The sequence below is a fragment of the Scyliorhinus torazame genome, chromosome 10 (genome assembly GCF_047496885.1).
Source record: "Scyliorhinus torazame isolate Kashiwa2021f chromosome 10, sScyTor2.1, whole genome shotgun sequence".
NCBI lineage: Eukaryota > Metazoa > Chordata > Chondrichthyes > Carcharhiniformes > Scyliorhinidae > Scyliorhinus > Scyliorhinus torazame.
Genome location: NC_092716.1, coordinates 227,265,969 through 227,288,245, shown reverse-complemented (window position 1 = coordinate 227,288,245; position 22,277 = coordinate 227,265,969). Strand labels below are relative to the sequence as shown.

Here is a 22,277-nt window from a genome sequence, read left to right as displayed (position 1 = left end):
CGGTGTTGTTGAGGATGTTCAATGAGGCACGGGAAAGAGGGGTGCTGCCCCCAACAATGTCACAGGCCGGACTTCCAGCGGCGATCACGAACGGAGCGGCCGCAGCAAAGACGCTCCCGCACAGCCACAAAATCACGGCTTTTTTGTGGGGGTTTTCCCGGGGAATTTTCCAAAAAATATATATATATTCTTTCGGACCCGCGAATTCGGCCCTGCCCAGGCGCCAAAGCTCCGATCCACGGAGCTGGAGAGAGAGAGAAAAAAAAAAGGAGAGACTGGCCCCGGTGAGCTGCACGTGGAGGAGGAGTGGGGATCGCTCAGAAACAGCCTGAAAGTCGGAGCGCGGAGAGGATCACAAGAACAAAATAAGAATTTTTAAATTCAACTTTCCTTGTTCCGCTCCAGCAAATTTTTTTTTAAAAAGAAAAACTTTTGAAAGGGGAAAAACAAAACTTTCACACAAAAAAAATCCCTTTTTATATTAAAAAAAATTGTTTTTAAAAGGATTTAAAAAACCCTTGGGGGTTTTTTTTTTCTTTGGGGGGAACAAAAAAAAAAAGAGAATTTCTTTTTCGCACCAAAACCCAGGAACAAAAGAAAGGCACAGACAGAAATATGCCTCCAAATAATAAATTGGGGGGTATGGCGAGATGTAAGAAGGAACAGCAGCGAAGGCGAAGGAAAAAAGCAGGAGCTGCGGCCGCGCAGGCAGACGACCCCACGGAGCGAGGCGGAGGTTCAGGTGAATCAGGAAGCGGGAAAGCTGGCGAGCCGAGCAGCGGAGCAGGAACAGGACACGGCGACCATCCCGCCCCCCCCCCACACACACACACACAGGGGGAGGAATGGAGAAGCGTGCTGAAAACGGAAATAAACACCATAAAGGAGGAAATAAAAACGGAGATAAACGCCATGAGGGAGGCACTCAGGACGGAGCTCCACGCAATGATGAAGGAGATGCTGGCGGAGACAACAGAAAAAATGCAGCGAACCATCAACGGCCTGGAAAGGAAGGTGGAGGTGCAGGAGAAAACGATTCAGGAGTTGGAGAGGGCCGCCTCGGACCAGAGCGACAGGATGGTAACTCAGGAAACCGAGGTGAAAAGGCTGGTAACGACCCAGGGGAGCCTAAGAGGGAAAGTGGAGGACCAGAAAAATAGGTCCAGACGGCAGAATGTTAAAATAGTGGGTCTGCCAGAGGGGATGGAGGGCAGAGACCCAGCAGGCTACGTCACCCAAATGCTGGGCAAGCTAGTGGGAAGGGAGAAGTTTCCAATCCCCCCAGAAATCGACAGGGCGCACAGGTCGCTCCGGCCCAGGCCCAAAGCCGGGGAGCAGCCCAGAGCGATTATCGTGAAGCTGCATAGGTTCCAAGACAGGGAAAAAATCCTAAAGTGGGCAGACGAAAGCGAGCACGTGGGAAGGGAAGACCATAAGGGTGTGCCTGGACATTGGGGTGGACCTGGCCAAAAGAAGGGCTGAATTCAACAGGGCCAAATCAGCACGCTACAAAAGTAATGTGAAATTTGGGATGTTATTCCTGGCCAAACTCTGGGTAACATTTGAGGGGAAGGAGCTGTTTTTTAACACCCCAGCGGCAGCGGAGGAGTTTGTTAGAGCGAACAAACTAGGGGAGGGACAGCCACAACGGCCATCATGAAAGTGACGGGGATGGAAAAGAAAGGAAGGATCGGCACAAAGAGCAGCGGGCAGACCGCAAACAGAGACAATAAGATCACGGACTGTACACGCGTGTTTGGTGCACTGTGTGGGACTGTGCTGACTCGTTCCTGGGCTCGTTCCCCCTCTCAATGCAATGGGGGGGAGCGAAGCAAGGTGAATGAGGGTGAAAAAGGCAGACAGGAGGGCGAGACAAGGGCCAGCAAAAGGAAGGTAAAACAGGACCAGAGCAGGGCAAGTGCTGGGAGGGGGGCCACCATGCTAGCGAGGAGGGCAAACACGGGAAGGGTGAGGTAGATAAGCAGCACAAACACAGGCCTCGGCAGGCATGGAGCAGGGCGAGGAACCAAGATGGTGCCACAAACAGCCTCTCAGGAGGGCTTCAGGACGAAGGGAGACCCTGGAGTGCAGGGGCGCAGCCACGTGGCGTACACACAGCTGGCGGCCATGGTGGGTGCCCCCTGGAAAAAAGGAAACCCCGGAGCCCTGGGGCCCGACCTCATGGTGAGAGCGGTGACCACGGCCATTTTGTACGGCCCCCTAATGAAGGAAAACCCCAGAGGGCAGGGGCGAATCCACCAGGTAAGTATGGGTGACCCTGCAGGACCGGGGGGGTCAAAAACCCCCCCACCAGGATTGTTACCTGGAACGTAAGGGGACTCAACGGCCCGGTCAAAAGATCCAGAGTCTTCACCCACCTAAGAAGCCTGAAAGCAGACATAATCTACTTACAAGAGACGCACCTGAGGGAGGAGGACCGACGGCTGGTAAGGAAGGGCTGGGTGGGACAGACATACCACTCATGCTACGGGACGAGGGCTAGAGGAGTAGCAATATTAATTAGTAAGAGGACGAGGTTTACAGAAACCAAGACAGTTACGGACCCAGGGGGACGGTACGTCATGGTCAGCGGTGTCCTGGAAGGGGCACCGGTCGTACTGGTAAATGTGTACGCTCCCAACTGGGACGACACAGAATTCATAAAGAAGACCATGGCAGAAATACCCGACCTTGACACACATCGACTGATCATGGGGGGGCGACTTCAACTGTGTACATGACCCACTGACCGACCGATCAAACCCCAGAGCAGGGACAAAGACTGGCATGGCTAGGGAACTAGGAGAATTTATGGAGCAGATGGGGGCGGTGGACCCATGGAGGTTCCTGCACCCGGGAGAGAAGGAATTTTCATACTTCTCACAAGTACTCAAGGTATACACCCGTATCGACTTCTTTGCAGTGGGGAAATCGGTGCTTCAAGGGATCACGGGAACGCAGTGCTCCGGGATCGTTATCTCTGACCACGCTCCACACTATATGGATGTGAGGTTGGAGACAGGCCGGGCCCAGTGCCCCACATGGAGGCTAGACACAGACCTCCTGACCGACAAGGCCTTCTGTCAGAAAACATCGCGGGCCATAAGCGACTACGTGAGTAACAACCAAAACGGGGAGGTCTCACCCTCCACGTTCTGGGAGGCACTGAAGGCCGTGATTAGAGGAGAGATCATAGCCTACAAGGCAAGCAGAGATAGGGAAGAGAGGATGGCCAGGCAACAACTGGTGGACTCCATCCTAGAAGTTGACAGAAAATACTCCGAGGCCCCGACCGTAGGGCTGCTGGCGGAGAGGAAAAAGCTGCAAATGGATTTTAACCTGCTATCCACGAGGAAAGCAGTGTACCAACTCCGCCAGACACAGGGGACCTTCTACGAACACGGAGACAAGGCTGGCCGCCTATTGGCTCACCAGCTGAGAAAGCAGGCAGCCACAAGGGAAATAGCGCAGGTAAAGGATGGCAAAGGCAGACTGGTAACAGAACCAAAGGAGGTCAATCGGGCATTTGAGACCTTTTACCAGGGACTGTCCACCGACACGGGGATGAAACTGTTCCTAGACAGACTGAAACTACCAGTTGTGGGGGAAGACAGATGGGCGGAGCTGGAAGCACCAATAGACCTGGGAGAGCATCAGCTCCATGCAGGCGGGGAAGGCACCGGTACCCGATGGATTCCCGGCAGACTTCTCCAAACAATTTGCACCAGTCCTGGCCCCACACCTAAGGGACATGTTCGCAGACTCACTGGCAAGGGGCACCCTGCCCCCAACGCTAACGCAGGCCACAATTACACTAATACCCCAAAAAAATAAGGAGCTGACGGAATGCGGATCATACAGACCCATTGCACTGCTGAACGTGGATGCGAAAATACTCGCAAAGGTCCTGGCCAAAAGGCTGGAGGGCTGTGTACCAGAGGTGGTCGCAGAGGACCAAACCGGCTTTTTCAAGGGTAGGCAGCTCACAGCGACCATCAGGTGGCTGCTGAACGTAATAATGACCCCCCCCGCCCCCCCCCCCCCCCGGGGAGAGAACACCAGAGGTGATCGTCTCCCTGGACGCAGAAAAGGCCTTCGACAGAGTCGAATGGAAATACCTCCTCGAGGTACTGGAACGGTTTGGGCTAGGAGCGGGGTTCACCGCCTGGGTGAGGCTCCTGTACAACACTCCCAAAGCGAGCGTCCAAACTAACACCACCAGCCCTAAATACTTCCAGCTGCAGAGAGGAACAAGACAGGGCTGCCCCATGTCCCCACTCTTGTTCGCGCTAGCCATCGAACACCTGGCGATAGCCCTACGGGACACGAAAAGCTGGAAGGGAATCCGGAGAGGAGACAGAGAGGAGAGAGTCTCACTTTATGCAGATGACCTGCTCCTCTATGTCTCAAAGCCACAGGAGGGACTGAAGGCAATACTGCAAATGCTGAAAGAGTTTGGAACCTTCTCGGTCTACAAACTTAACCTGGGCAAAAGCGAGACATTCCCAATGAACCCAAACGGGGGAGGGAGAGAGCTGAAGGGGCTCGCTGTCAAAACGGCTCAGAACAGATTCCGCTACCTGGGGATCCAGATAGCCATAGACTGGACACAGATCCACAAGTGGAACCTGACCAGCCTGGTGGAGGAAGTAAGAAGAGACCTTCAAAGGTGGGGCTCACTCCCACTCTCCCTGGCGGGGAGAGTGCAGACGATCAAGGTGAACGTACTGCCAAGGTTCCTCTTTCTGTTTAGATCCATCCCGATCTTCATCCCCAAGGCCTTTTTCCAAAGCATAGACAGTCTAATCATGGCGTTTGTGTGTGTGTGTGTGTGTGTGTGTGTGTGTGTGGTTGGGGGGGGGGGGGGGGGGGAGAAGAACCCGAGAACCCCAAAACAGACACTGCAAAGAAGGAAAATCAAAGGGGGCTGGGCCTTACCAAACCTACAGTACCACCACTGGGCAGCAACGACAGAAAGAGTGAGGGGATGGGTACAAGAACCTGACACAGATTGGGTACAAATGGAGGAGGCATCCTGTAAAGGAACGACCCTCTGGGCCCTGGCTACAGCAGCACTCCCATCCCCCTCAACAAGATACACAACAAGCCCAGTGGTAGCGGCCACGCTGAGAACGTGGACCCAGCTCAGACAACACTTCGGGATAACTAAAATGTTCCCCATGGCCCCCATCTGCAGCAATCACAGATTCCCCCCAGCCATGCTAGATACCACCTTCAAAAGATGGAGGTGGGACGGGGGCACATTGACGGTCGAGGACTTCTACGTAGGGCACGGACTGGCGACACTAGACGAACTGACGAGGAAGTGGAGGCTAGCAAAAGGACAGGAAATGGGACACCTCCAAATAAAACACTTCCTCCGCAAAGAGACAGTGGGGTACCCTGGGGCCCCAGAAAGCACACTACTAGAGGACCTGATAGGCACAAGCAACGAGGGGGGGGGGGGCTAAGTGGGAAAATATACAGACAGCTACTGGACAGAGCCCGAACACCACTGGACGAGACCAGACAAAAATGGGAGGACGAGCTGGGGACAGAGGTAGGATGGGGACTCTGGAGAGAAGCGCTGAGCAGGGTGAGCTCCACCTCCTTCTGCGCAAGGCTAAGCCTAATGCAGCTCAAAGTGGTGCACAGAGCGCTCCTGACCAGAAGCCGAATGAATAGGTTCTTCCCGGAGGTTGGGGCGGGGGGAGGGTTTCGAACAGAGAAGGGGGAGTAACCATAGTCCGATCCAGAGGGCAATGAAAGGCACGTAGGGTCAGTTAAACGAAGGACAAACTAAACCTCTGTATAATAAAGGAAATTAGCACAGGCGAGAAAAATGTGATGTGTATATATACAACTGTTTATAAATATGGGAAATGCCAATAAAAAGATTTTTTTTTTAAAACAAAAACGATGTCACAGGCCATGATTTTGCTGATTCTGAAGCGGGACAAGAACCCGGAGCTGTGTGGGTCATATAGGCCGATACCCCTGTTGAATGTGGACACCAAACTGCTGGCCAAACTTTTGTCCTCCAGGATTGAGGATTGCGTTCCGGACGTTATTGGGGAGGACCAGACGGGGTTTGCTAAGGGTAGACAGATGGTGGCCAATGTAAGAAGGCTGTTAAATGTGATCATGATGCCCCCGGAAGGTAGGGAGGTGGAGGTAGTGATCGCAATGGATGCAGAAAAGGCTTTTGATCGAGTAGAATGGGATTATCTGTGGGAGGTACTGGGACGATTCGGATTTGGGCGGGGCTTTATTGACTAGGTCAGGATACTGTATCAGGCTCCTGTGGCAAGTGTACGGATGAATAGGACAACATCGGACTATTTTAAACTGCACCGGGGGACGAGACAGGGATGCCCCCTCTCCCCACTGTTATTTGCGCTAGCTATAGAACCGCTGGCAATTGCTCTGAGAGCCTCAAAAGGGCTGGAAGGGGCTGGTCCGGGGGGGGGTGGTTTTGGGGCACAGTGTCTCGCTCTATGCAGACGACCTGCTTCTGTATGTATCGGACCCATTCGAGGGGATGGAAGAAATCGCGAGGATTCTCGGGGAATTTGGCCGGGTTTCGGGATATAAGCTAAATATGAGGAAAAGGGAGACATTTGCGGTCCAGGCGAGGGGACAGGAGAGGCGATTGGGGGAGCTGCCGTTTAGATTAGTAGAGGGAATCTTTAGGTACCTGGGCATTCAAGTAGCGCGGGAATGGGACCGGCTGCATAAATTGAATCTGGCCCGGCTGGTGGACCAAATGAAGGATGATTTTCGGAGATGGGACATGCTCCCGTTGTCATTAGCTGGGAGGATGCAGACAGTGAAGATGACGGTCCTCCCAAGATTCCTGTTCGTGTTTCCATGTCTCCCCATCTTTATTCCAAGGTCCTTTTTTAAACGGGTCAACAAAGCGATCTCTGGCTTTGTTTGGGTGGGCAAGACCCCGCGGACAAGGAAGGTAATGCTTGAGCGGAGTTGGGGAGAGGGCGGGCTGGCGCTGCCAAATTTTAGTAACTATTACTGGGCGGCGAACATAGCCATGATCAGGAAGTGTGTGGTAGGGGAGGGGTCGGCATGGGTGCGTATGGAGGCGGCTTCATGCAAGAGCACCAGTCTGGGGGCGTTGGGAACTGCGCCTCTGCCGTTCCCGCCGGCACGGTACTCCACCAGCCCCGTGGTGGTGGCGGCCTGAGAGTCTGGGGAAATGGAGGAGACATGTGGGAGCAGAGGGAGCATCCCAATCTGTAATAATCACCTGGTTTGCCCCGGGAAGTATGGACGGGTGGTTCCAGATATGGCGGAGAGCAGGGATTGAGAGGATGGGGGATATGTTTATAGAGGGGAGCTTTCCGAATTTGAGGGCGCTGGAGGAGAAGTTTGGGTTGGCAAGTGGAAACAAATTCAGGTATCTGCAGGTGCGGGACCTCCTACGTGAACAGGTGTCAACCTTCCCGCTCCTACCGCTAAGGGGGATTCAGGACAGGGTAATTTCCAGAGGGTGCGTAGGAGAAGGGAGCGTCTCTGACATTTACAAGGAACTTATGGGGTCAGAGGAGACGCAGACCGAGGAGCTGAAGCACAAGTGGAAGGAGGAGCTGGGAGGAGAGATAGAGGATGGTCTATGGGCGGACGCATTGAGTAGAGTCAACGCGTCCGCAACCTATGCCAGGCTCAGCCTGATACAAGTTAAGGTCGTTCACCGGGCTCACATTACAGTGGCCCGGATGAGCAGATTCTTTGGGGTGGTCCAGAGTCCCAGGTTCGATTCCCGGCTTGGGTCCCTGTCTGTATGGAGTCTGCACGTTCTCCCCGTGTGTACGTGGGTTTCCTCCGGGTGCTCCGGTTTCCTCCCACAGTCCAAAGATGTGCAGGTTAGGTGGATTGGTCATGCTAAATTGACCTTAGTGTCTAAAATTGCCCTTTTGTTGGGTCTGGTTATGGGGATAGGGTGGAGCTGTGGGTAGGGTGCTCTTTCAAAGAGCCGGTGCAGACTCGATGGGCTGAATGGCCTCCTTCTGCACTGTTGATTCTATGATTCTATTCTATGGAAGACAGATGTGCAAAATGTGCGGGAGGACTAGCGAACCATGTCCACATGTTCTGGGCATGTCCGAAGCTTAGGTGATTTTGCCAGGGGTTTGCAGATGTCATGCCCACGGTGTTAAAAACAAGGGTGGCGCTGAGTCCAGAGGTGCCGATTTTCGGGGAGTCAGAAGATCCGGGAATCCAGGAGGAGAAAGAGGCAGACGTTCTGGCTTTTGCTTAGCCCGGAGACGGATATTGTTAGCTGGGACGGACTCAAAGCCCCTGAAGTTGGAGACCTGGCTATTGGACATGGCTAGCTTTCTCTGTTTGGAATGATTCACCCAGAGGTGGCAACCATTCGTCGACTTCTTCATGGAAAATTAATCGTCAACAGAAAGGGGGGAGGGGTTAGTTTAGCTTAGAATAGGGGGTTAATAAAGGTGGGACCTGTAAGGGAGGGAGACGGCTTTTGCACTATGTTTATAGTTTCATGTACATTGTTTATTGTGTTGTTGTTATAATACCAAAAAATACGTCAATAAAATGTTTCTTAAAAAAAAACATTCAGTTCTCCCCCAGCTCAATAGGCTAGACAGCTGGTTTGTGATGCAGAGCAAGGCCAGCAGCACCGGTTGAATTCCCGTACCAGCTGAGAATTCTGAATTCTCCCTCTGCGTACCCGAACAGGCGCCAGAATGTGGCGACTAGGGGCTTTTCACAATAACTTCATTGCAGTGTTAACGTAAGCCTACTTGTGACAATAAAAGATAAGAGATTTATGGTCTCTAATGAAGTCACTGGCCTCTTCTCGCCTTTCAAAATACCCCCGACCATCAAAAGTTACCCATAGTTTCGCCAGGTACAGTACCCGGAACTGAACCTGCCTTTGGTATAGCATTGCCTTGGCCTTGTTAAACCCAGCACACTTTTTCACCAGCTCCACACCGATATCCTGGTAAATTCAAATACGGTTCCCCTCACATTTGCAGTTTTGCTTCTCCTTGGCCCACCGCAGGATCTTTTCCTTCTTCACAAACTTGTGAAGCTTCACAATCACTGCTCTTGGCTTTTGCCTTCGGGACCTGTGCGTCCTGTCCACCCTTGGGGCCTCGTCCAGCACCCCCTCCGCAACCAGCCCCACCAGCATCCTTGAAACGTTTCTCATGGCACTTTTACCTTCCACACCCTCCGGCAGGCCAATGATATTCAAATTCTGCGTCCTGGACTGGTTCTCCTGCTCCTCTACCTTTGCCCTTAATAACTTGCAACGGTCCCCCAGGAGCCCCACCTCCGCCTCCAACCGATCACTGTGCTCGGACATCACCTTCTCCATCTCCCATATCTGTGACCCCTGAGCTTCGAGCCATTTCTCCACTCGCTCCATCGATCCTTTCAGGGGTACTACCACTCCTCAATGGCCTTGACCGGTCCTCATGCATCTCCTTTCGTTGCTGGTGGAACTCCTCTTTAGTAAATGTCATCAACTGCTCCATCTGGGGCTTTCCAACTACCGACAACCCTTTTCCCTCCGCCATCTTCACAATTATTACTGCTTCAAAGGTCTCCTCCAGTTCCGGGGCCAGGACCTTACCCTTTCTTTGTCGGGTCTGGTAACCAGCAGACATGCCACTTACAGGGGGAACTTCTCCTCCACACCTTCAGCTTCGTTTTCCTGTCGAAACTACCCCATGTTCGGGTAAAAGGAGCCCAGACCAACGCCTTCGAGCCCGAGCTGCCCTGTGTGCGACCACACACTCCATGGTCGTCACTGGAGGTCCACGGCAGCCTTTTAGGTGAGTGTGAAATAAGGCTGTGTGCAGTCTTCCAGCCAGAAGCGACAGCAGTGAGCACGTACACTTGACTTCAAGTGTCCTGTGCGTACGTACTTTTAGCCTCAAAGCACAGAGGAGAGCTTATTCCATTTTCTAGTCGCTAGCAAGCAAGGCACGAGGACCGTGAAAATGAATCCTTTTGGTTACAAGAGACAACCAGAGAAACAAATAGGCAGAGCGCCTACTGGCCAGGATCTCACATCTGAACCTGCTGGGGATAGCTACTCAGGAGAATCCATGGTAGGACAGAGCAGTGCTAGTGTTAGCTCTGTACAGACTTTAACAGATCATAAAGGAGAAACTTAACTCGTGAACAAAGCAGTAGAAAGATGATTTCTTGAGTTATGCCTTTGTCAATTACCAATGCAATACGAATGCAAAGCTTAAGTGTGTTATATGCAGAGAGGAGAAGTTTCAGATTTTGAAAGAGAAGTGGTGGGTGAAAAATTCCCTTTGAGGTTGAAACCAGTGTCAGTTATTAACTTACAGCTGACTCCAAATGAAAAGACTACGTTGCTGCACCTGACCTGTGACAGCACACTAAAAGCACGGCAAAAGCCCATGAGGCTGTCAACATTCTGGAGTCTCATCTCCCAGGAGTATCCAGTGCTGAGTAAAACAAGCATTTTGTTGCTATTGCCCTTCACGTTGACTGATAAATGTGAGGTTGGATTTTCCGTTCTCACAAAGATTAAGTCGGCATAAAAGAACTCATTGAAGTCTGAGCCATTTTGGAGTGAGATCGTAGGCTCCTCTTTCATGTTAAAGGCAAACGAATGTGGCATTTATCATGAAGATCGGTCAGCGTGGGTTGTGAAAGTCGGCTGGTGGATCCCGGAAAGAAAGTTTGAAAACACAGTGCAGGACAGTGCTTCCCAAACCTTTGTGCTCGGTGGGCTGCTTTTCAAGTGGATTAAAAATCATGGACTCCCATCTGAATTATAATACTGCATAATACTTATCATATTAAAATGCTGCACGTAAAGAGTATTACTCAAGTATATCAGTGAGATGAATATGCCTGCTTCGTATTGCAGAGTTTATCTTTAACAGGAGCATAGGAGAGCACAACTCAGAGAGACCAGGAACCCAAACAGATCACTAGGGAAGGAGGAGGAAAACATTAAGGAGCAGAGCATGGCTCTGGCTGATACTCATTCGCTCACTTGACCATGGCAGCCTGGGTGGTCGCCCACATCCTTCAGCTGTGTGGGGAGACCAGCCCCCTCTTATGGTTCCCCTGGTAAATCTCTATGGATACACAGGGATCAGTAGACCCCAGTTTGTGAACCACCATTCTCAGACACAGTGGGCATGTCAGTGAATAGCTCACAGCTCACATTATTGGGCTGGTAATTCAGAGATCTGGATTAATAATTCAGATACAAATGAGAGTTCAAATCCCACCACTGCCTGTTTGAGCATTTAAATCAGTTCTAAAAACTAGTACCAGTAAAGGGCAGCTGTTTGATAACCACAGAAACCCAGTTACTTCAGTAATGTCTTTTCGGGAAGGAAGTCTGCTGTTCTTACCCTATTTGGTCTGCATGTGACTTCAGCTTTAGTGTTCCTGGATGTTTGATCAACTGACACCAGCAAACATTACAGCATTTAATTTCCCCAATTTGCTAGTATTATCCAAAAGGAATGTATTTTGATTAATTACAAGTTAATTATGATGGTCAGGGAATTGCATGCACTTGCTGGGAGTTTGAAAAATACTGCAAACATTAAAAGCACCAGCAACGGCATAATTTACTCACAGATCTAACCACTTTTTACAGTGTTAACGCTTCCAAAACAAAAAATGCAAACTCAGATTTATTTTTGTTCGAAGGCCTCTTTTTGCCACTTATGCAGTTTTTAACATTTAGGTCCATTTACCTCCACAAAGCATTTGGAGCTCAATAAAATATCTCCTTTTTTATCGTTCAGATCTTCACCAACGTAATATGAAATGACATCAGGCTTCAGTAAAAACCAACGCTCATTCCAGTTCTTCCTTTTGTGTCCTTTTTTCCACATATAACCCTATTTAAAAGATAACGATGCAGCATTAATTTCAACATAAGAGATCTTGGCTACAATTAAAGCTCAAGGAATTGAAGGCAAATAATCCACCTGGTTAGGCAGTAAACGAGAGGGAATGTTGGAAGGAAGTGACCAGTGATGTCCCACGCGGATATGTGGTGCATTCACCACATTTCACTATATTTATTACGGACTTGGATAAAACAATAAAAGTAACAAAATAGGCCGTTGGCACGGCTTACGGTGCATAAGCCCCCCCCCCCCGCACGGAGTAAAGGCAGGTGAAAGAGGTTAAGTCACATATCAGTCATGATCTCACTGAATTGCAGAGCAGGTTCAGGGCTGAACGACCTCCTCCCATTCAGTTTTCCAATAACCAATAACCACATGGCTTGAACATCTAAAGCAATACAAACAGCTCCATGCAAGTGGACAGGCATGAATTCAGGAACTATATTCCCTAAATGTTTTTTGATATATAGTTTAATTAGAGTTTTACAATTTTTTTGCAAGTAACGCAACGTTTTCAAAGCATAACTGCTACAGTACAGAACAAATATTCCTGCAAATATAAAATCAGGATAAATTCAGAACAACAGTCCTTAAGAACGAGTGTCCTCCAATTTTAACACTGGATCAATCAGAAAGTGGGGGAGCAAGATGATAAGGCATATACACAAGATCGGATCATCTATCAACTTACATACCTTTATGTATAGCGAGATCGCGACTTGCAATATGGCTCATGGGAAACCTTGCATGAGTAGGTCAGACATAGCGGAGCTTCTGACTTTATAAGATTAATCTTATAACCAGAGAAGGTGCTATATCTATCTACCGTGTCAGTGATAGGGGTAACTGAAACATCCGACTTCAACACAAACGGCAGCACATCGCCAGCATAAAGCGTGATCTCATGCAACTCCCACCCCCCCACTCCCCACAGCACAGCCCCCCACAGCACAGCTCACATATCAAGGGATCTTGCCTAACAGCCTCCGCCAAAGGCTTTATGGCCAGTGTGAACAGCAAGGAGGACGGGAGCAGTCCCTCTCTGAAGACCAAAACTCACAGATCAATAACCATTTATGAGCACTGCCGCCAAAGGCCTCCGGTACAACACCTGAATAATCTACTTGGCACATTCCTCACCCAGCCCAAATCTCCACAACGTATAAGTTAAGACATTCCATTGCACCCTTCTCCGCATCCAAGGAGATCACTAACACATCCAATGACCGCTTCTGGAAAACTTGGATCACATTCAAACCTTCAGAGAGGGTACCAAACATTCAATATTACCATCATAAATATATGGACAAGAACAAAGACGATGGCTACTTAGCACGTGGCACAGCTATCATGAATAAAACTCCACAAGATTATTAAGGTTAGAACATAGAAAAATACAGCACAGAACAGGCCCTTCGGCCCACGATGCTGTGCCGAACCTTTGTCCTAGATTAATCATAGATTATCATTGAATTTACAGTGCAGAAGGAGGCCATTCGGCCCATTGAGTCTGCACCGGCTCTTGGAAAGAGCACTCTACCCAAAGTCAATACCTCCACCCAACACTAAGGGCAATTTTGGACACTAATGGCAATTTATCATGGCCAACCCACCTAACCTGCACACCTTTGGACTGTGGGAGGAAACCGGAGCACCCGGAGGAAACCCACGCAGATACGGGGAGGATGTGCAGACTTCGCACAGACAGTGACCCAAGCCGGAATCAAACCTGGGACCCTGGAGTTGTGAAGCAATTGTGCTATCCACAATGCTACCGTGCTGCCCTTAAGAACAAATAAATCTACACTATATCATTTTACCGTAATCCATGTACCTATCCAATAGCTGATTGAAGGTCCCTAATGTTTCCGACTCAAGTACTTCCACAGGCAGTGCATTCCATGCCCCCACTACTCTCTGGGTAAAGAACCTACCTCTGACATCCCCCCTATATCTTCCACCATTCACCTTAAATTTATGTCCCCTTGTAATGGTTTGTTCCACCCGGGGAAAAAGTCTCTGACTGTCTACTCTATCTATTCCCCTGATCATCTTATAAACCTCTATCAAGTCGCCCCTCATCCTTCTCCGTTCTAATGAGAAAAAGCCTAGCACCCTCAACCTTTCCTCATAAGACCTACTCTCCATTCCAGGCAACATCCTGGTAAATCTCCTTTGCACCTTTTCCAAAGCTTCCACATCCTTCCTAAAATGAGGCGACCAGAACTGTACACAGTACTCCAAATATGGCCTTACCAAAGTTTTGTACAGCTGCATCATCACCTCACGGCTCTTAAATTCAATCCCTCTGCTACTGAACGCTAGCACACCATAGGCCTTCTTCACAGCTCTATCCACTTGAGTGGCAACTTTCAAAGATGTATGAACAGAGACCCCAAGATCTCTCTGCTCCTCCACATTGCCAAGAACTCTACCATTAACCCTGTATTCCGTATTCATATTTGTCCTTCCAAAATGGACAACCTCACACTTTTCAGGGTTAAACTCCATCTGCCACTTCTCAGCCCAGCTCTGCATCCTATCTATATCTCTTTGCAGTCGACAACTGCCCTCCTCACTATCCACAACTCCACCAATCTTCATATCGTCTGCAAATTTACTGACCCACCCTTCAACTCCCTCATCCAAGTCATTAATGAAAATCACAAACAGCAGAGGACCCAGAACTGATCCCTGCGGTACGCCACTGGTAACTGGGATCCAGGCTGAATATTTGCCATCCACCCCCACTCTCTGACTTCTATCAATTAGCCAATTTGTTATCCAACTGGCCAAACTTCCCACTATCCCATGCCTCCTTACTTTCTGCAGAAGCCTACCATGGGGAACCTTATCAAATGCCTTACTAAAATCCATGTACACTACATCCACTGCTTTACCTTCATCCACATGCTTGGTCACCTCCTCAAAGAATTCAATAAGACTTGTAAGGCAAGACCTACCCCTCACAAATCCGTGCTGACGATCCCAAATCAAGCAGTGTCTTTCCAGATGCTCAGAAATCCTATCCTTCAGTACCCTTTCCATGACTTTACCTACCACCGAAGTAAGACTAACTGGCCTGTAATTCCCAGGGTTATCCCTAGTCCCTTTTTTGAACAGGGGCACGACATTCGCCACTCTCCAATCCCCTGGTACCACCCCTGTTGACAGTGAGGACGAAAAGATCATTGCCAACGGCTCTACAATTTCATCTCTTGCTTCCCATAGAATCCTTGGATATATCCCGTCAGGCCCGGGGGACTTGTCTATCCTCAAGTTTTTCAAAATGCCCAACACATCTTCCTTCCTAACAAGTATTTCCTCGAGCTTACCAGTCTGTTTCACACTGTCCTCTCCAACAATATGGCCCCTCTCATTTGTAAATACAGAAGAAAAGTACTCGTTCAAGACCTCTCCTATCTCTTCAGACTCAATACACAATCTCCCGCTACTGTCCTTGATCGGACCTACCCTCGCTCTAGTCATTCTCATATTTCTCACATATGTGTAAAAGGCCTTGGGGTTTTCCTTGATCCTACCCGCCAAAGATTGTTCATGCCCTCTCTTAGCTCTCCTAATCCCTATCTTCAGTTCCCTCCTGCCTATCTTGTATCCCTCCAACGCCCTGTCTGAACCTTGTTTCCTCAGCCTTACATAAGTCTCCTTTTTCCTCTTAACAAGACATTCAACCTCTCTTGTCAACCATGGTTCCCTCACTCGACCATCTCTTCCCTGCCTGACAGGGACATACATATCAAGGGCACGTAGTACCTGTTCCTTGAACAAGTTCCACATTTCACTTGTTTCCTTCCCTGACAGCCTATGTTCCCCACTTATGCACTTCAATTCTTGTCTGACAACATCGTATTTACCCTTCCCCCAATTGTAAACCTTGCCCTGTTGCACGCACCTATCCCTCTCCATTACTAAAGTGAAAGTCACAGAATTGTGGTCGCTATCTCCAAAATGCTCCCCCACTAACAAATCTATCACTTGCCCTGGTTCATTACCAAGTACTAAATCCAATATTGCCCCTCCTTTGGTCGGACAATCGACATACTGTGTTAGAAAAGCTTCCTGGACACACTGCACAAACACCACCCCATCCAAACTATTTGATCTAAAGAGTTTCCACTCAATGTTTGGGAAGTTAAAGCCATCCATGACTACTACCCTGTGACTTCTGCACCTTTCCAAAATCTGTTTCCCAATCTGTTCCTCCACATCTCTGCTACTATTGGGGGGCCTATAGAAAACTCCTAACAAGGTGACTGCTCCTTTCCTATTTCTGACTTCAACCCATACTACCTCAGTAGGCTGATACTCCTCGAACTGCCTTTCTGCAGCTGCTATACTATCTCTAATTAACAATGCCACCCCCCCCCCCCCCACCTCTTTTACCACCCTCCCTAATCTTATTGAAACATCTATAACCAGGGACCTCCAACAACCATTTCTGCCCCTCTTCTATCCAAGTTTCCGTGATGGCCACCACATCGTAGTCCCAAGTACCGATCCATGCCTTAAGTTCACCCACCTTATTCCTGATGCTCCTTGCGTTGAAGTATACACACTTCAACCCATCTCCGTGCCTGCAAGTACTCTCCTTTGTCAGTGTTCCCTTCCCCACTGCCTCATTACACGCTTTGGCGTCCTGAATATTGGCTACCTTAGTTGCTGGACTACAAATCCGGTTCCCATTCCCCTGCCCAATTTGTTTAAACCCTCCCGAAGAGTACTAGAAAACCTCCCTCCCAGGATATTGGTGCCCCTCTGGTTCAGATGCAACCCGCCCTGCTTGTACAGGTCTCACCTTCCCCAGAATGCGCTCCAATTATCCAAATACCTGAAGCCCTCCCTCCTACACCATTCCTGCAGCCACGTGTTCAGCTGCACTCTCTCCCTATTCCTAGCCTCGCTATCACGTGGCCCCGGCAACAAACCAGAGATGACAACTCTGTCTGTCCTGGCTTTTAACTTCCAGCCTAACTCCCTAAACTCGTTTATTACCTCCACACCCCTTTTCCTACCTACGTCGTTGGCACCAATGTGCACCACGACTTCTGGCTGCTCCCCCTCCCCCTTAAGGATCCTGAAGACACGATCCGAGACATCACTAGCCCTGGCACCCGGGAGGCAACATACCTTCCGGTAGTCTCGCTCGCGACCACAGAATCTCCTATCTATTCCCCTAACCATTGAATCTCCTACAACTATTGCTTTTCTATTCTCCCCCCTTCCCTTCTGAGCCCCAGAGCCAGACTCCGTGCCAGAGACCTGGCCGCTAGGATAAGACATTCATTCCAGTGTTCAAATGTTAACACCTCCCCATAAACAGGATATATGACAATATAAAATCAGACAAAAATATAGAATCAGACAAAACAAATTACAGGAAGAAAGTCCAGATTTTAAATTTCAACGAACGAGCTGCCTGCTGTCAGTCCAAGTCTCTGCCTTCTGTGGACTTTACGAAGGCCAAGGCTCTAGTCAGATTATCGAAAGACTTAATCGAGTCGTCAGATATCATGCTCAGGGTTGCAGGATGACGCAGGACATAATTCATTCCAGCTGCCTCGAGCTGTTTCCGAACTTCATCGAAGCCTCAATGCTTCAGATGTGTCGCTGCTAAAACGTCCTGGAAAAAGGAGACCCTCATCCCTTCATGGAGCCAGGTCCCCCCACGCCTCACCGCCTCCAGAACCGCTGGCGATCTTTGAAATTGTGGAATCGAATGATTACGGGCCTGGGACATTGGCTGTCCCTGGGCCTCAAAGACAGGGTACGATGCACCCTTTCTAATCTGAAAAACCCAGCCTTCACTTCCAGTTTATTTTATTTTTTTAAATAATTGTTATTAAAGTTTTCACAAAATATCAACAACAAAATGTAAAAGGAATCCAATAGAATTAAATACAAAACAAAACAAAACAACCCAGTGCCCCCCTCCCCCTATACATAAATAATATATTAACACCCACCGAAACACAGAGCAAATATATACACCCCCTCAGATCCCCCAGTATAGACAAACAAAAATAAAATAGAACCCACCCCCACCCCGGGTTGCTGCTGCTGCTGACCATTGTCTACCGTTCTGCCAGGAAGTCCAAGAACGGTTGCCACCGCCTGAAGAACCCTTGCACCGATCTCCTCAAGGCAAATTTCACCCTCTCCAATTTAATAAACCCCGCCATATTGTTGATCCAGGATTCCACGCTTGGAGGCCTCGCATCCTTCCACTGAAGAAGAATCCTTCGCCGGGCTACCAGGGACGCAAAGGCCAGAATACCGGCCTCTTTCACCTCCTGCACTCCCGGCTCCTCTGCAACCCCAAATATTGCGAGCCCCCAGCCTGGTTTGACCCTGGATCCTACCACCCTCGACACCGTCCTCGCTACGCCCTTCCAAAATTCCTCCAGCGCTGGGCATGCCCCGAACATATGGGTGTGGTTCGCTGGGCTCCCTGAGCACCTAACACACCTGTCCTCACCCCCAAAAAAACGGCTCATCCTTGTCCCGGTCATGTGTGCCCTGTGCAGCAAGAAGAGGAAGAGTTCACCCTCCCTAGGGCATCTGCCCACATCCCCTCCTCGATCTCCTCCCCCAATTACCTTTCAGCACCCCCATTGAGGCCTCCTCCTCCTCTTGCATCACCTGGTATGTTGCCGAGATCTTCCCCTCTCCAACCCACACCCCCAACAGCACCCTGTCCTGTACCGTGCGTGGCGGCAGCAGTGGGAATTCTTCACTTCCAGCTTAATGAAACGTGGTAGCCAGCTCTCAAAGAACGTAACAGGAGTCTAATCCTCTACTCCTTCTGGCAGACCGACGACCCGGCCATTCTCCCTCCAGCCTCGGTTCTCCGAATCTTCCAGGATTTCTGACATACCACGTAGCTGCTTACCCAAGGATTGAATGAGCGCTTCAGCTGAGGAGACAATATTTTAGATCTTCAGGATTCTTTCCTCTGTTTCGTTGAGCCTTTCATTAGTATTCTGCAACTCGGACTCGTGGTCACTCAAATTCCATGTCAACAAGCCGAGTCTGTCGTCCATTACTCTGATAATGTTCACAGTCAGTATTTTCAATGCCTTTGAAGGCGCCAGATCGAGAGACCGCTCAAGGATCAAGTCGCCATATTGAAAAGGCAACACTATCCCTCTTGCACCCGACTGCTCCCTTTTCTCTCTGGAATCTTTCAAATTCTTCAGCATTTTCCTTCCAATGCTTATCCAAAAATCTCCGAAGGACATACTACTGAGTATTAACCCTCAGATCAGGCAAGCATATGCTGTGCAAACAGGAGAAAGTAAGGATCATAAAGAGTGTGACGCGAGAGCCCACGGAGAAACTGATAGTCCCCGCCCACATCACCTGGTCTCCCCCACACCCTCTAAATTTAAGTAGAGCTGGCAGGTCCACTGAGGAACAAAAGGAATCACTGCAGCCCAATCAACGTGTCAAATCATTGGTAAGCTTTTAAAATACTGAAATATGCTTTTCTACACTTACCATACAAAGATCCACCATAGCTGCTTTAATCAGCAAAATCAGTGCCAGTACTGCTTGTGAATGAAAATGAAAATCGCTTATTGTCACAAGTAGGCTTCAAATGAAGTTACTGTGAAAAGCCCCTAGTCGCCACATTCCGGCGCTTGTTCAGGGAGGTGGTTACGGGAATCGAACCATGCTGCTGGCCTGCCTTGGTCTGCTTTCAAAGCCAGCGATTTAGCCCTGTGCTAAAGGACTAAACACTTGGTGTTTTTCAGGTGTACTCCCTATTTTGTCATGTAATCATCTTTTATCACCATTAATATATCCAAGGCACTCATTATTCCCCTTCGAAGAATAGGAGGATGGTAGAATAATGGTAATATTTCTGGACTCGTAATCCTGGACTAATGTTCCTGAGACATGAGTTTTATGCCACCATGGTACTGGGGGAATTTGAATACAATTAGTTAATAAATCTGGAATAAAAAGTTTATCTCAGTAATAATCATCAGGAAACTACCCTCCCAGCTCTGACCTACATGTGACTCCAGACCCACAGCAATCTGTGGTTGACTCTCAACTGCCCTCTGAAATGGCCGATCAAGTCAACCAGTGAAATCAAACTCCTAAAGAAGAGTCTAATAAGAATAAAGGGTACTGCCCTGTGGAACTGATGTCCTAAGGTTGAAATGATTAGCTTCCAACAACCACAACTATCTTTCCTTTCTGCAGAGAATAAGACATAGGAACAGAATTAGGCCATTCAGCCCATCAAGTCTGCTCCGTCATTCAATCATGGCTGATATGTTTCTCATCTCCATTCTCCTGCCTTCTCCCCATAACCCCTAATCCCCTTATTAATCAAGAACCTATCTATCTCTGTCTTAAAGACACTCGGTGATTTGGCCTCCACAGCCTTCTGCGGCCAAGAGTTCCACAGATTCACCACCCTCTGGTTGAAGAAATTCCTCCTCATCTCAGTTTTAAAGAATTGTCCCTTCAGTCTGAGGCTGTGCCCTTAGGTCCTAGTTTCTCCTATTAGTGAAAACATCTTCTCCACGTCCACTCTATCCAGGCCTCGCAGTATCCTGTAAGTTTCAATAAGTTCGCCCCTCATCCTTCTAAACTCCATCGAGTACTGATCCAGGGTCCTCAACCGCTCTTCATATGACTCTTACCATTGGAGAGATTTACCCCAATCCACGACTCTTCCTCTGACAACAAACTTGTAAGCAGCATCAGGTCTGGCCTGTTAACAGGATACACCAATAAACTTTGGCCGCGATTCTCCCAACAAATTTCTAAGTTCAATCCAGCCAGCTTGCCAGTGGCGGTTTGGCAGTGCCAGGGTGGCAGTGCCAAGGTGCCCACTTTCCAGGGGGGGCAGGGGACCTCCCTGCACTGGCCATGACCACCCGATGGCCCAGAAGACCCCCCCCCCCATCCCGGGTGCCGTCCAGCCTGGTCCACATTTGTGTGGGCCAGCACTGATCGGTAGCTGCAGCCTCCCTGGGGAGGACAGAGAATCGAGAGAGGCCAGTGTATCCCGGATGAGCAGGTCTTAAGTAGGTTTAAGATCTACCTCTGGGAGCCCCGTTTGATCCGCCCCTTTTGGGCAGAGTTCCGACTCCGATGCCTCGTGGGACTTGGGTGAATCCCTGCGAGGCATGAAGGCTGTCGGGGGGTACCCAAGAGGATTCTCCAGCCACATTGTGCTCTTGCTCAAGCGCAACGTGGCCAGAAAATTGCGCCCTTCATGTGCTCCATCAATTATTTCATCAATACTATGGTGCTCAGAACAGAACGCGAGGTTTCAGATGTTCTAAAGCGGAATCTAAATTCAGAATGCAAATAAACTTTGACGCTTATTCTTGTACTCAAATTTGATCAACAGCTAATTCACTTCCACAGTTTGCAGCCACAAAGAAAGGTTTCTATAGAATGGCTTCCTGGGGAACTTCCGGGTGCGGCGATGACCAGCTGAGTCGCACGTTTCGGCAGCTCCCGGTGGAACGGACTTTTGGGCTCTTAATAGGAGCCCCATCGGCAATTTTAACGGCAAATAACACTGTGCGGTAATCCAGAAGGGAATCCCCCCTGGACACGGATGGAAAAAAGAGAGGAAAGTAGCCGGATTGCGGTGGATCCTCTAGAGCAGCGGCCAGGAAGGCAGGCACAAAGCAAGATGGCGTCGGAAGGTGGCAGTTTAATATGGGGCCCTGACCAACAAGAGTTCCTGCGGCGTTGCGTAGATGAACTCAAAAAGGAGATGAAGAAGGAGCTGTTGGCCCCGATATTACAAGCGATTGAGGGGCTAAAGGAGGAGCAAAAGACCCAGGAACAGGAGCTTCGGGTCGTGAAGGCAAAGGCTGCTGAGAATGAGGACGACATACAGGGCCTGGTGGTGAAAACGGGGATCCACGAGGCACAACACAAAAGATGTGTGGAAAGGCTGGAGGTGCTGGAGAATAACGCGAGGAGGAAGAACCTAAGGATTCTTGGTCTTCCCGAAGGTGCAGAAGGGGCGGACGTCGGGTCATATGTGAGCACGATGCTGCACTCGTTAATGGGATTGGAGGCCCCGACGGGTCCGCTGGAGGTGGAGGGAGCCTATCGGGTTATGGCGCGAAGACCGAGGGCTGGAGAAATTCCTCGAGCAATCGTGGTGAGATTTCTCCGATATAAGGACAGAGAGATGGTCCTCAGGTGGGCAAAGAAAACTCGGAGCAGTAGGTGGGAGAATGCGGTGATCCGCGTATATCAAGATTGGAGTGCGGAGGTGGCGAGAAGGAGGGCAAGCTTTAATCGGGCCAAGACGGTGTTGCATAAAAGGAAGGTCAAATTCGGAATGCTGCAACCGGCAAGATT

General features: G+C 49.5%; 1 protein-coding gene across 2 annotated transcripts in view; it reads right to left on the bottom strand.

Annotated features, from left to right (window-relative positions):
- Positions 1-22,277, bottom strand: part of LOC140384635 (switch-associated protein 70-like) — a 297,297-nt gene that overhangs the window by 88,239 nt on the left and 186,781 nt on the right. For both annotated transcript variants that reach the window (XM_072466523.1, XM_072466524.1), the window contains exon 5: positions 11,751-11,897. In XM_072466523.1, the coding sequence (XP_072322624.1) occupies positions 11,751-11,897 (147 nt within the window). The remainder of the gene's footprint in view (positions 1-11,750; positions 11,898-22,277) is intronic.